The 14,056-nt window shown below is 46.6% G+C and overlaps 1 protein-coding gene across 1 annotated transcript in view; it reads right to left on the minus strand.

The window, feature by feature from the left end:
- Positions 1-259: 259 nt before the first annotated feature.
- Positions 260-14,056, minus strand: part of SWAP70 (switching B cell complex subunit SWAP70) — a 774,099-nt gene continuing 760,302 nt past the window's right edge. Inside the window, exon 12 of the mRNA XM_069623664.1 lies at positions 260-959. Coding sequence (XP_069479765.1) covers positions 847-959 — 113 coding nt within the window. The 3' untranslated portion in view covers positions 260-846. The remainder of the gene's footprint in view (positions 960-14,056) is intronic.

Genomic DNA, 14,056 nt, shown 5'->3' on the forward strand with positions numbered 1-14,056 from the left:
TGTGCTGCCACCTGCGGTACCCAGACCCAAGTCGGGAACGGGAGAAGCGGGAGAAGCGTGAAGGGCAAGAGCAAAGTGGAAGCACTGAGCATGGATTATGGCGTGATCGGAAAGTCAGGAAGATGCTAAAGGGTACTGTGTGATCAGTGTGCATCCAACAAAACTTTGCACACACAGGCCAAACTTTTTCGATTCAGTTAACTTGAAGACATTCTTTAAAAGTTTAGAAAAATAGCTGAGCAAATACACTTGGCAGTGATGACGTGGGTTCCGATTTAATACACTATCTTGTGTAACATCAAACATATGGAGTCTTGTACTTTGTGTAGCTTGGAAGCAGTTTCACCCAAGAGCCATAGAACTCCTAGAGGGACCCCCAACAGTGTGAGGAGTCACTGAGAGGTGGCGCCCAGGGAGCAATAAGGGTGAATTTCTGGACATTTACTTCTCTAAAGACGCAAGTTCATTAACCATGCGAAATCCAAGAGCTGGCTTCTGAAAGGAGCATTAAGAAATGACAACAGGATACCTTCATTATACTTGATAAAAACGTAGGAATGATATATACAGGCTTGCCTGGCATGCGGCTGACTCCGTCCCCGTCCTACCAGCCATTCCGAAGCATTGGCCCGCCAGGAAGTCTGGCGATTCCCCAATAGAACAATCTACTGCCTCTTCTAGCTTAGAACCCGCCATTGCTAAGACTAACTATGCCAGAGGCGCAAACACATTTGCTACTTGAAATTGTCCAGGACAGGGTGGGTTCAGAGTAAAGGTTTCCTAATGTTAAGTGCTAGAGGCCTCAGCCCTTTCTTCGTACACGGCACATATTGAGCCCATCAGCATCTAGTCTGCCCCAGCATTCTTCTTCTCTTGCCAGGTCTTCTCTCTTTGCTCCAGTTCCATGTGAGTAAATGCCGCTGGTCCCCAGTTTGTGATCAAGCAAGGATTTCTACTACCTGAAAAACAGGAAAAGAAATAAGTCGCTATGGCAAGCAGTTCTGTTTTGAGTATTAGTCATTTCACCCGATGGGTTTGCCAGTTTGCTTAGCTGTTTTATGTTGACTTTACACAAAGCGGACTCTGGTGCTTCAAGTCATAAGCATGCTCTCCTCAACAACCCATGTGACGGTGTTCCGCCATCTTGTGAGACCAAACTCTGTGTATGAAAATGGATATATAAAATCAGTGCAGATCCACTCACCTTCTGCCCTTCTGCACCTCAGGGTCTTAGTTTCCTCTGAAGTGCGAAATTGTGATGGGAACATCTTCGGATACTAAACGACTAAGGGGGTGGAGATTGGTAGTTGACCAAGCATTGGGAGTATGATTCGCCAAAATGGTACCCGTTTCTTACTAGTAAGCATGTCTCGCCCATATTCCAAAGCAAAGGGATCAGTATGTCAAATACACAACATTGTCTGAAGACACCATTGGCAGAAAGTCTGGCTTCTGGAAAGCCTGCTACTCCAACCCTCCTGCCAAGCTGTGTTTCAGTCCTGGAGGAATCGCCCAAGGAGCAATGTTCACAGAAGGCCTGGGAGATCCTCAAGAGGCTGGCCTACTGTGTTCCATCATTGGAAGAGGTCTTTATAAGTCCATAGATGCAGCCTGGTGAAAATGTGCACAAACTCCTACGCGTGGGCCCACCTCTGAGTCTACCCAGCCCCACTACTCGTTTCTCCTCCACTACCCTTCTGTCTTGGCACCCCTCCTATACTATCTTCTCTGTGGATTGTAATGTTGTTGAGGACATCGGCCAATTGAATACTTTTTTAGCAATATCAGTAGGGTATTAGTGTATGGAAAATACAGCAATATATGACAATAATATGGTGTATTGCGAAAGGTACATGCAGGCTCAGAATATGGGTGTGGAAACTAACATCTATGCCACTTATCCAGCAGTACAAATCTCCCAACATTATGCAATTCTACTCTCTCAGGTTCATATGCAAAGCATCCTCCGGGTGCCCAGCAATGAAGGCCCTAGATGATACCCAGTTAACAGAATTGTATGAGCAATAATCTGTCAGGCTGCTGCCACAAAGGCAATTAGAGGTTGAGAGCCTCAGGAGCTCCCTCAAGGTATTCCGTGGAGACTGGGGCTCTCACTCTTCCTCAGCCTATGTACTCTCTATGCTTCGGTATAGTGCTGAAGTAACCCTGCAGCGATAGTGCTAGAAGCTCTAGTCTCCAAGCAGCCACAGCTGTGTCGAAGGGAGTCAGTAGGGTTCCATGTGTTAATAGCCCCGCAAAAATATTGCTATACAAAAATATTGACATATTTTTGTGGTGATATTAAGCCATGGAACCTGCGGGGGACACCCCTGCAACTCCCATAATGTTTTTGAATGGAGTGGGGGACAACCCTGCAACCCCCGTCCCATTAACCCCATAAATTATCCCCACTAATAATATCGCCTATTGCCTTACCCCACGACCATATATATGGCGATATTATCGGTGGGGATAATATTACCGGATACCATCAGAAGAACACGCAAGAGGCGTCAGTATGGTCCAATGCCCCCTGATTATGCACAACAGGGCGGGGGAGGGGAATAGCTAAAGGCCAGAATGGAGTAAATCAACAGAAACTGAGGATCGCTAATGTTAAAAGTGTCAGGAGGGTGGAAAGTGACGTAGTGTATGAACCTCACAATAGGAAGGGACTCTGCCCTATATTCTCCTATCAGTTACTATTACGGGTGTCTAGATGATAGACCGCAAGCTGTTACCCAGGACTTATATTTGGGGAATGTGGGCCTTCTTACTATTCCCTAACCTCTATAAAGTCACCTGAATATAGTGTCCTGTATGCTTCCTGGCCTCACAGCTTCTGGCATCACTGCCCAGATGCTTCTTTACTCTACTCGCAGTCTTCTGGATTAGTGGCCAGTGGCTTCTTTGCTCTACTCACAGTCTTCTGGATTAGTGGCCTGTGGCTTCTTTACTCTACTCTCAGTCTTCTGGATTAGTGGCCAGTGGCTTCTTTGCTCTACTCACAGTCTTCTGGATTAGTGGCCAGTGGCTTCTTTGCTCTACTCGCAGTCTTCTGGAATAGTGGCCAGTGGCTTCTTTGTTTCACAGCTCCAGGTTTACAGTGCCCAACTTGCACTTTTGGGTTCCCAGTCTCAAGGCTAAAGCAGTAGTTCGCTCCTTGAATTTGACTATCACGTGCTTCTCGCCATTGGTCTTAGGTTACTTTTTCAGCTCTAAAATTGTTAGCCTGTAGCCGCGAGTCACCATCATGGGCCAGGGAGTTTAACCTATGACACACTCCTACCAGCAAATATTTCTACACGCTGCCCCTTTCCTCCCCCATCCCCGGATATGGGCGTGGTCTGCAACAGTGTCTGAGATATAGCCCTCAGCAGGTTGTGGGTTTTCCCTGCTGCTGGATTTGGGTTTTGCCAGGCCCTGAGGTATAGTCCTCAGCAAGCCTTTAAATGTTTGGACACTCCTTCTGCTCTTTCTCTCCCTAAATCTTCTCTGGTCCGTCCCACTCCACGATGGCACCTCAATGTGTCTCTCTCCCTCTCTTGGTCTTTGCTCTTTTAAAGGGTGGTTGATTGTCCTGAGGGCCCTATTATGGTTAATCCCCGTCTAGTCAAATCACTGTTTCTGATATTTTAGGTTATTGCCTCTTTACATTTGTTTTTCCCCGGGTGTTTTCTGTAATTCCACCAGGGAATCACCTTGTTCCACATTCTCTACTCTTGGCATGTTTGTGTTAATAAGCGGCTTCAGCACGCTCCCATTTTGCAGTCAGGCGGGAGGACTCCCTCTGGCCGCCTAGATACAGTGCTTTTCATTCCAGCCGAGCAATAGGAAAGTGAACAGGTTTAATGATTGGTCTCTCAGGTGCGGTGTTCCTGTGCTTACACTCCAGAAGGTTCTCCCTCCTCGGCTCTCGTCTATGTCAGGCTTGTAAGGATGTTTGCTGAGGACAGTATTAATGTTACCGCTCTCTTAGAGGGGTATGGGGTGACTGAAGATTGTGTAGGGCCAGGGGGTGATCAAAGAGGATGGTAGTCTCAAGCCTTTAGCACCTTGGAAAGTGGGAGTGGCTTGGGAATCAGCGGAAACGTGCCTGGCAGGACTACACTGTAGTTCTATTACAAGGGTGGCGGTAGAGGGGCAGCCTCCCACTGGACTTTCTCTAAGGTAAGTCTGCATGGCAAGAGGCAACTCCATGGGTAGTATAGCTCAGTGGCAACGCGCTCGTTTTGGAAGCAAGATGAAGCAGAGCAACACAGGTTTGAATCCTGGGTACGTGCTTAGAAACCACTTCCGTTTAAATCATGTCATAAAAAATGTATATAATTAATTATAATGTATGACGAGGGCTGGGACACTTTAAGTGCTAAGTTGAGGAATTAAAATGCCTGGGCGCGCACTGAAGGAAAACCATTTCCTCCAGGGGACGCTTAATAATACATTGATTTTGTATATAGCGCTTTAATTGTAAGTGCTTTACCTAGGACATATTTACATACATTACTATTATTACCCAGTCAAAATTGATACTCATTTATCAACCTCGGAAGGATCAAAGGCTAATTTGGCCTTGCTGGGATTTCACCCTGCGACCTGCAAATCAAACACAGCACACTGCAATGAGCATTTAACCCGCTGAGCCATTTTACTGGCTAACGCCCCATCGTGAGTGGGCTTTCCTGATTCCCAGAATCCCCTGATGTAAACAAGGGGATCTCCTACAACAGAGAAAAGTCGTGTTTCACTGCAGTCTCTTTGGGATCAGAGCATGCAACTCTGTTTCAGCCCAGATACCACTGCCATAAGAACAAGGGCTCAAACATCCTGCGTCTCTATTCTGAAGCACCACCGTCACCCGAGGGGGTGTCTGGTATGGTAGAGCTCAGCCAGAGTCTTGACGTAGTGGGTTCTGTTCTGGGGGATTTCATGGGGAACTCAAAGCTTCTCTCCCATGCCCGAGCATGCACGTTACAGTCACGCAGCCTATCACAGTCACGTAGCACAGAACAGCCACGCAGCCCATCAATTCCATGCAGCCCACCACAGTCACGCAGCCCATCAATGCCGCGCAGCCCATCGAGGGTCACGCAGCCCATCAACGGTCGCGCAGCCCATCAACGGTCGCGCAGCACTGCAGCTCACAGTAATGCAGTTCTTAACCTGAAGAGCCGTTATTTCACCATGTACTCAATTCCAATCATAACGATGGACATAGAAGTTCTCTTTGCATAGGTTTTTCTGTGTACACGAATACATCAATCATTGGATCATAATATGAATCTCTTGACATCAACAACAACAAAAAACAGGAATCCTATGTGATACAATTAAAAAACAGTAAAAAGCAGCATTAAAAAGCTTTTAAATTCTTAGGGTAGTGAATGGTGTCGATTATGACATTGTCCCAGATATAGTGCAGAACTATTAGCGTATTATTCCAAACGTAACTCAGACAAACCACTGAAGGATGTACACACATAATAAAATATAAGTATGTTTATTATGCGTCTCTAGGACAATGGTTCCCACACAACTTTCTATTGTTTCTTAGAGAGGATAAAGGTTTGATGATTGAGTGCACTTAGTTGAATAGGATTGAAGGCTTCAATGGGGAATGTGATGACGCCTGTATAAGTTACTTCAAGCTTACCCTTCAGTGGTATTATTAGACACACCTTGCTGTAATGCTTCACAATAGTTTCCGAAGACTGCCTGTATAGCCCAAGTCCTGTCCTGGAGACAGCCTCCCTTGTCGACCCTGTGCAATCTGCTGCCCTAGGTTTTCCTCATATGCTCTCCGACTGATACGCTTGGTACCAAGTGGGACGGTGGTATACACATAAACTTTATGCACAATTAAAGCATTGCACCAATAAGTCCAGATGACATACCCTTGAGAGAAAGGGGGTGTTTTATATACACTTAAATGTTTGTGAGTTGCTTTGTAACTGTTTATTGAGAGCCCACCCTCAACACAGGGGAGTTTCTTCCCGCCCCAATCAAGGTCTCATACAACAAACTGTTGAATGGATTGTTTTTTTCAGCCCTAGTTTAGATTCATATCATGCCCCTTAGATCCCTCTGACTGTGCCACCAATGAGCGAAGAACCAGGCCGCTGTAGAGAAAATATATTTATATTTATTTGAAATCCAGGTAATGGAAGTACAGGCACTAAAACTACATACGTTCCCCTTCTCTGTGGCTCACAATTAAACTTCTTTTTACATAAACAAATCACACAAGGTGGTTGGGAAAACACAAATCACAATACGTTATACAGCTTGCAATTCAAGGAAAAATCAACACTGGTCAAGGAACAAACTCAATCTACATATGCAGTGCTGTGCGATTAGGATTTTCCTGCACGCTTAAAAAGACTAGCATTTTGGTTTACAATGTTGGATACACAAGATCTCACTTTTGCAAGCACTTCTCCCTCCAGCCCCAAAACCCAAGTATCAATGACATGCAGCACCCTTCCATTCAAAAGCCAGCTCTATGGTGTGGGGACTGTTTAGAAGTTTGTTTTTCAGAGCACTAACACTAAAAGGACTGTGTTAGGGAAGTTGGACAGTGAAATCGGGATGATTTCAGAATTTTGGATTCGAGTGAAGTGGTTGTCACCACCGGGATGTTTTGCACACCTGGCCTGTCCATCTCCAGCTTGAGGAAGTCTATGCAGACTAGGTCCATGTGCCCGGAACTCTGCAGATGGTGAAGCTAGGGTGCAGTAGGGTTGCAGTCTTCCTGGTGACACACCTGGCGCAGTACTGGCAATAATACTAGACATCTGCTGCTAGTCTGGGCCAGATACACCTTAAGCGGACCAACTCGAAGGCTCTGTCACTGCCAAGATGTCCGTGCTGGTCGTGGAGTGCCTAGAATACAGCTCGGTGGAATCTCTTTGGCAAAACCAGGTGATGTAGTAACCGGTCTCTAGCTTTGCTTTCCTTGTACAGGATTCCGACCTTCTGCAAAAGCATCTTCCACTCCTTCAGCATTGCAGCTTGCTCTGGGTCACAAAGGATGTCTCTGGACACATCCGATCCTGTGGTCTTAGCTTTCAGGAATGGAGCAATGCCAGGATCTGCTAGCTTTTACATACAGATCTCATCTCGGGTCAGATGCAGTAGCTCCGATACCTCCAGACTGATGATGGTACAGTAGATGGCGAGTACCGCCTAAGCTGAGGATCCCAAGCAATCCATGCTCCTGGCTCTGTCTGGCTCCTACTGACTTGCCGCCTGGCAGATAGCCTGCTGAAGACAACTCCTTCCACGAGGTAGATCCAGCTGTATCATCCGACTGAGCATGGGTCCTGCGAGAGAGGGCATCAGCATCGGTGTTAGAGCACCGAGGTCTGTACTGTAGACGTAAGTTGTATGTGGACAGTGCAGCAAGCCAATCGTGTCCGGTAGCATCCAGCTTCGCTGACTTCAACACATACGTAAGGGAGTTGTTATGTGTCCACACCATGAAGGTGGCACTGTAGAGGTAATCCTGGAACTTCTCTGTAACGGGCCACTTCAATGCCAAAAATTCCAACTTGTGGACTGGGTAATTCCTTTCTGCTGCATGCAGGCCTCGGTCCTTGTCCCTCTCAGAGATCTGGGAGTGTCCAAGGTCTTTGGATCCAACGCCGTCTTGGATGAGCTGGTGGCGACACTCGCTGGGGCTACAGATGCAGTCAGGTGGAACTGTTAATTTAGAATAAACAATAATGTATCCACATAAAAAACAATATAAGACAATTACGAAAACATATAGCTGAAATTGTCATTCACAACACAAGAACGTATAACAATTTTGATTCTACGTGAGTGAGGTTAGTAACTAGAGGTGATTATATGTGCTGCAAACAGTGACAGCACATTTCATCTGTCAGATTAAATGTGCTGTCACTTAGAGTCAAAATTGTTATATGTTCTTGTGTTGTGAATGACAATTTCAGAAATATGTATTGGTAATTGCCTTATAGTGTTTTTTATGTGGATACATTAGTAATTTAGAATAAACTTTGTTTTAACAATACTCCACTTTGTCAGCTTGATCACAAATGGCTGAGGTAAACATACCCTAGCCCCCTCTGGGCCACTAGCACTACCTTTGAGCTTAGGGGAGGGGTAGCCTTGACTATTTTTTCTTGTTTGTTCAATTGATCCAACCCTCAAGAGTCAGGCCCCCCGTTAACAAAAAAGAGGGTACCTACCCATTCTTTTTGAAAAGCTACCAAGTACAGCCATAGCCCACACTCTGGAAAGAAGATAATACAGGCCCCAGTAGATATTTTCCCACTGAACCAACATGCCAGAGGAGGAGGAGCTGACTGTGCCTGTCACAGCACCAGCAACCCTGCCCTCAACATTGGAGGACAACTTAATTACACAGCTACTTACCCATTTTAATTTATTGGAAACTAGCAGCTTGGGCCACAGATGGAGAAGATGGATGAGGGATTTGGTGGTCTACATCAAAGCCATCGGACCCCTGGTGGAAGACAAGAAACACAGCCTTGTCCATAGGCCCCAATGTACATGATGTTGTGGACGAACTGCCGATTAAAACCACAGACATCTACGACAATCTCCAAACAGCTCTGACCGACTACTTTAAACCTCACACAAACGTGGATTATGAACGATATGTGTTCCATACAACAAAGCAACAGAAGGGAGAAATGATGGACTCCTATGTTATGTGTCTACACATTCATCTCAAACACTGCGACTTCAACAATTGCTCAAATGATGAGGAACTATGTTCCCAGATAATTGCAGGGTGTGAATGTGCTGATTTTAGGAAAAGACTACTACAAAATATTGATCCCTGGGCGAGATCCTATGCCTAGCAAGATCAGACACGGCCCTCGCCCTGCAAGTGGAAGGTCTGAGTGACATTAAAATCTCGACTGGGAAGACAGAAAACATCCACAAACCTGAGACAACGCAACCACGAAGGTACCTGCCCAGCCATCGGACAACAATGCTCAGCATGTGCTGGAGACCACCACTTTCAAGCAGTGTGTCCCACGTACCACAGCCAAGCTCGAGGTGAAGGAAATGGCAGGAGGCCAACACAAGCCAGAGAAAGACAGATGCAGAGTCCCACAGGGTTAGCGAGCCAACCATATGAGCCACCTCAACGAAGGCAGCGGGACAGAAGAGAGGAAGGAAACCCACAGGAGAGAGCATCAGCGGATTGGCAATCAAACAAGATGACACAGTGCAGATCAAGGAGAATACCAAAAAGACACATTCCCTACCTAGTTGAACAGTCACAGACAGCAGATCCCATAATTCCTCAGAAGAAGGTTCAAGAAGAAGAGCAACACCTCGGGAAAAGCCATGGAAAAGAGGTTACCTCTATGCACTGGGAAACCCAACGGCAAAAGAACCAAGTCTAATACTGCTTCTCCAAGTAAATGACATGGAGTTTCTAGTAGATACCAGACCTACAGTAAATGCCATAAGCAAAGAGGTGAACACCAATATCCCAAAAGCTTTCATTTATCTATATGGCTCAAAAAGTCCTTTACCCTGCAAAGGTTATTTCATGGCACAGTGCATATACAAAACACAGACAAAATGAATACCCATACATGTACTGGAAGCCGCAACGGACAGCGGGTGCATCCTAATCTTTAAAGCTGCCATAGACATGGGCCTCATACATGTGCTGTACAGACTCATGGCACACAAATACTTGGATCCCTCAGCCAAGATAGAGCACCTGTTCCCAACACTGTTCAAAGGTCCTGAAAAAGCTAAAAGACCACAAAATGAACCTGCACACAGACCCACAATTGCAGCCAGTAGCCCATCACTATCGTGGCATCCCAGTGAACATCCAATGACAATTTGAGGAAGAACTACACAATTTTCTGGACGCAGACATCATAGAGCTTGCAGTAGGCCCATCGCTGTGGTTGTCACCAATAGTTCCAGCGCCCAAAAAGGACGTGCAGGACATTAGAATATGTGTAGACATGCGCCGACCAAATGAGCCCATACTGAGAGAGCATTATCAAGTTCCAAGGATCACCGACATGGTCCACCTGCTAATCAGCGCAACAGTATTTTCAAAATTTACCTTAACAAAGGTTATCATCAATTGGAACTGAGCAAGAAGTCAAGATACATAACCACATTTGCCACCCATCTGGGACCCTACAGGTACAAAACGCCTAAGCTTTGGAGTCTCGTCGGCTGCTGACATTTTTCAGGCAGAAATACACAATGCCATAAAACATATCCCCAACTGTTTCAATTCCACTGATAATATTCTAGTATTCTGACAGGATCAAGAACAACATGATAACACTGTCATGAGTGTGCATGGCACTTGTGGAAGCACACCTCACACTAAACAGAGAAACATGTGAGCTAAGGAAACATACTCTTCGATTTGGCGCAAGGCATGTCACCAGATCCAGAAAAGGACCCCAGAAAATGTCTCAGACCTGTGATCCTTTCTGGGCCTTGCCAAATACTGTACCCAATATATCCAGGATTTTGCATTAATAAGTGAGCCCCTGAGGGCTTTAACGAAATAGCAAGCAACGTTTGAGTGGTCGGAGGCATGTCAATAGGCATTTCAGACAATTCATCACTGCATTGAGAACGCCAAAAACATGGCCTACTTAAACACATCCAGGGAAACGGAGTTGATCGTGGACGCCAGCCCCGTAGGGTTGGCCGCCATCTTGACGCAAATTGACACCAAGGACAGAGGCACGCACCACATTGTCTCATATGCCAGCAGAAGCCTGTGAAGGAATGAGCAGGTATATTCATAGGCTGAAAAAGAGGGGCTGGCCATAATGTGGGCCTGTGAACATTTTCATTATTCCAATATGGGAAACTATCAGCAAACACTACTCTTCATTTACGGAAACCCTCAAGCAAAAATGCCCCCAGAATTGCACAATGGGGTTTGAGAGTACAGGACTACAGTTTCTGCATCCTCCATCGCCCGGGCAAGGAGGATAATCCTGCTGACTTCTTTTCAAGATATCCGCGCAAGAGCCCTATACCAACGCCGTCTGTTGCAGATCACTATATACATTACATTGTACATGTAGCCACCCTAAAAGGAGTCACCCTGGCGCAAATAGCACAGGAAATGGAGAATGACCAGGCCATGCAGATCATTTGCAGGTGCATTGAAACAGGACAATGGAAACAGGCCAAACAGGCAGGTGAGCACACCACCTCAGACATTCAACAAGATCTCAGTAGTTTGGTGGCTGTGAAAGAGAGGACTGGGCTGATCAGAAGAAGTTCTACTACTCAAAGGAACGAAAATAGTAATTCCCTGAAGATTGTAAAAGAAGGTTTTGGAGCTTGCGCATGAGGGACACCATGGAATTGTGTCCATCAAGAGGATGGTACGGCAGAAAGTATGGTTTCCGCCTTGGACGTGAAGATGGAAATGCTTCTTCGACAATGCCCCACGTGCGCAGTCATCCGCCCGCTCACACGACCAGAGCCACTATGCATAACAGAGCTTCCAGAGAAAGCATGGGACGAGACAGCGGTTGACTTTTTTGGTCCCCTGGAAGGGGGGGGGATACATATTTGTAGCGATGGGGAAATATTCTCGATTTCCGGATCTACAGTTGGTACACTCCACAGCTGCAGGATGTTTGCCGCCTACAGGATACCAAGAGTAGTTAAATCTGATAATGTAACCCCTTTCGCTTTGCAGACTGCAAGACTTTTGCGGAATACATGGGTTTCGCCCACATTTGAATCACACCCCTATGGCTGCAGGCAAATGGCACGGTCAGACGTTTTATGAGCAATATTAAAAGGAATGTACAAATTGCACGTTTGATGGGAGAGCCTGTTGAAAAGATCCTATATCAGCTGTTGTGTGATTATCGCAACACACCTCACAGCACCACTGGAAAGGCACTGTCTGAAGTGATGTTTCGGCAGAACATATGCACCCGAATCCCACATGTCGGGACCAAGGGAGAAGAATATGTGGAAGACGGCAAGATGAGGGAGAAGGATATGAGTCGCAAGGAAGCCATGAAGGAACGAGCAGATGGGGCCAGGAAAGCCTGCAAGAATGACCTAGAGGTGGGGGATATCGTGATAGTGCGCCAGCCCCTGAGCCGCAAACACACGACCGCCTTCAACGAGGAACCATTGGCAATTACAAATGTAAACGGGTCTCTAATCCCTGCTGAAGGAGAAATTCCTCACAGTTCAAGAATATACCTGGGATCATCACGGCAAGAACATGAGCAGAAGATGCTGTAGAGGACTCCAGTGAAGAGCAGGTCAGTTCACCCATGCAGGAGAGTATTGGCCACCAACAGTTCAGTTTAATGGAGAGGCCCCAGCGACCTAGACATAAACTCCAGAGATTGATTGAAGAAATTAACTAAGTAATAACTTGTTAAGAAAGGGGCGGGTTGTGATGTTCTGTGATGCTGGCACCCATGTCACATGTGAGGGGTAGCCCGGGTTGGGGAGGATAAGTCAGGCACTGGATTGAGGGATACGAGAGAATAAAGGCGTGTATAGAACCCTCTCCACGTGTCCGCTCTTCATTTGCAGTCTATGTGAAGGGGAGCTGTGTGGGTAAGGTGTGCCGAGTGAAGGTCCACTCTAGGCAACACCAAATGGGCTAACATGGAATGCGCCACTTTAGTTCCATGTCATGCCTTACTGACAGCCACAAATGCAGAGCATCCAGTGCGAGCAGATTCTGCCCGCCAAACTTCTCTTTTGCAGACAAAAAACGGTGCTACCGGACCCAGTAAGGTGTTTCTAGTTGAGGCAAGAGTCGGCGTGCATTCTAAAGTGTTAGCTTTTGTTTAAAATAATGACATTTCTAAAACACATTGCCTTAAAAATAAAATGCAGACAGAGGTCACAAGATGACAGAGAGAGCCCACAGTGAAGCAGACACGGAAACGGGTTAGGACTTTTTATTAAATATTCTTTCTTGCTCATTTGTCACATCTACATTTCTACTTCACCGAAAGTGGAAGTGTTTGCAGAGGATCTGCAAGCTTCCGGTAAGGTAGACATGTCTTTGCTGTTTTGTCTGTGGAGCAAAGTGCTCTGCACACGCTAACCATGCAGAGCTCCTCGGGGACTCAGTTGTCGACAATTTACGTGGCTGCTGTCGCGACATCTCCCCGCCATTCCTCCCGCCACCCTTAGAATGGCTGTGGGAGAAAATGGTGCGGCGACTGTCCGATGTCCACGCCACTTTCCTCACACAATTAGAATCGGGGCCTCCGTGAGGTATTTATGTCGCAGTTTAAGAGTCTATAGAATTGCACTTTTGCACAATGGACAGCAGATGGCACCCCCGGCTTACCCACGTGGAATCACTAACTGCACAGGCAGCTGTTTGGTCAGTGATGGTGGAAACAATCAGAATACAACAATGAGCAAAACAAGTTTTACTCACTTGGCGTTCACTTAGTTATAGAGCACACAAACAGAAAAAACCTGAAGAGACATATGTGTAATACAAAGATCTTACGTTTTTAAAAGAAGTGAAAGTGGGGAATTTTCCTCGGAGAAAAAGGTTGAACGGATAAAATGATCTCAGAGCATGCTGTGAGGGTACACCACTGTGACGTTGCAAGCATGAACGACGCATGCGCGAGCCTCGTTCCGGTCCGCGCATGTGCGTTCGTAATAAAGAACGTCCGTGCGGGCAGTTGCCGCCGGGATGCCGTAAGGCACACAAGCACGTACCGTGTCTCCTTGTGTGGATGCGTGTGAACGAGTGTGTGTGCGGGGCGGCCCGAGGCACGGGTTTGCCCACAACATCTGGCGACGAGGCGGGATGCAAACGGAGCGTTCTGCTGACATAATGCTGCATGTACACGGCAGCAACGTTATACCGGAGCATTCCCCGAATCCAGCACGAGCAGAGCGCATGGGTTTCTACACAGGACACGTGGCAGTAGCGGCCTGAAAAGGTGCTCGTGCGCTGCTCACGTTCCATAGAAACTACAGTGAACACATTTTTGGAATCCTGACAGTTCTCGACATCCAAGAAGACTGTCCTTCAAGCAGT

This window comes from Ambystoma mexicanum, chromosome 11 (genome assembly GCF_040938575.1).
Source record: "Ambystoma mexicanum isolate Mex_15411 chromosome 11, UKY_AmexF1_1, whole genome shotgun sequence".
Taxonomy (NCBI): Eukaryota; Metazoa; Chordata; class Amphibia; order Caudata; family Ambystomatidae; genus Ambystoma; species Ambystoma mexicanum.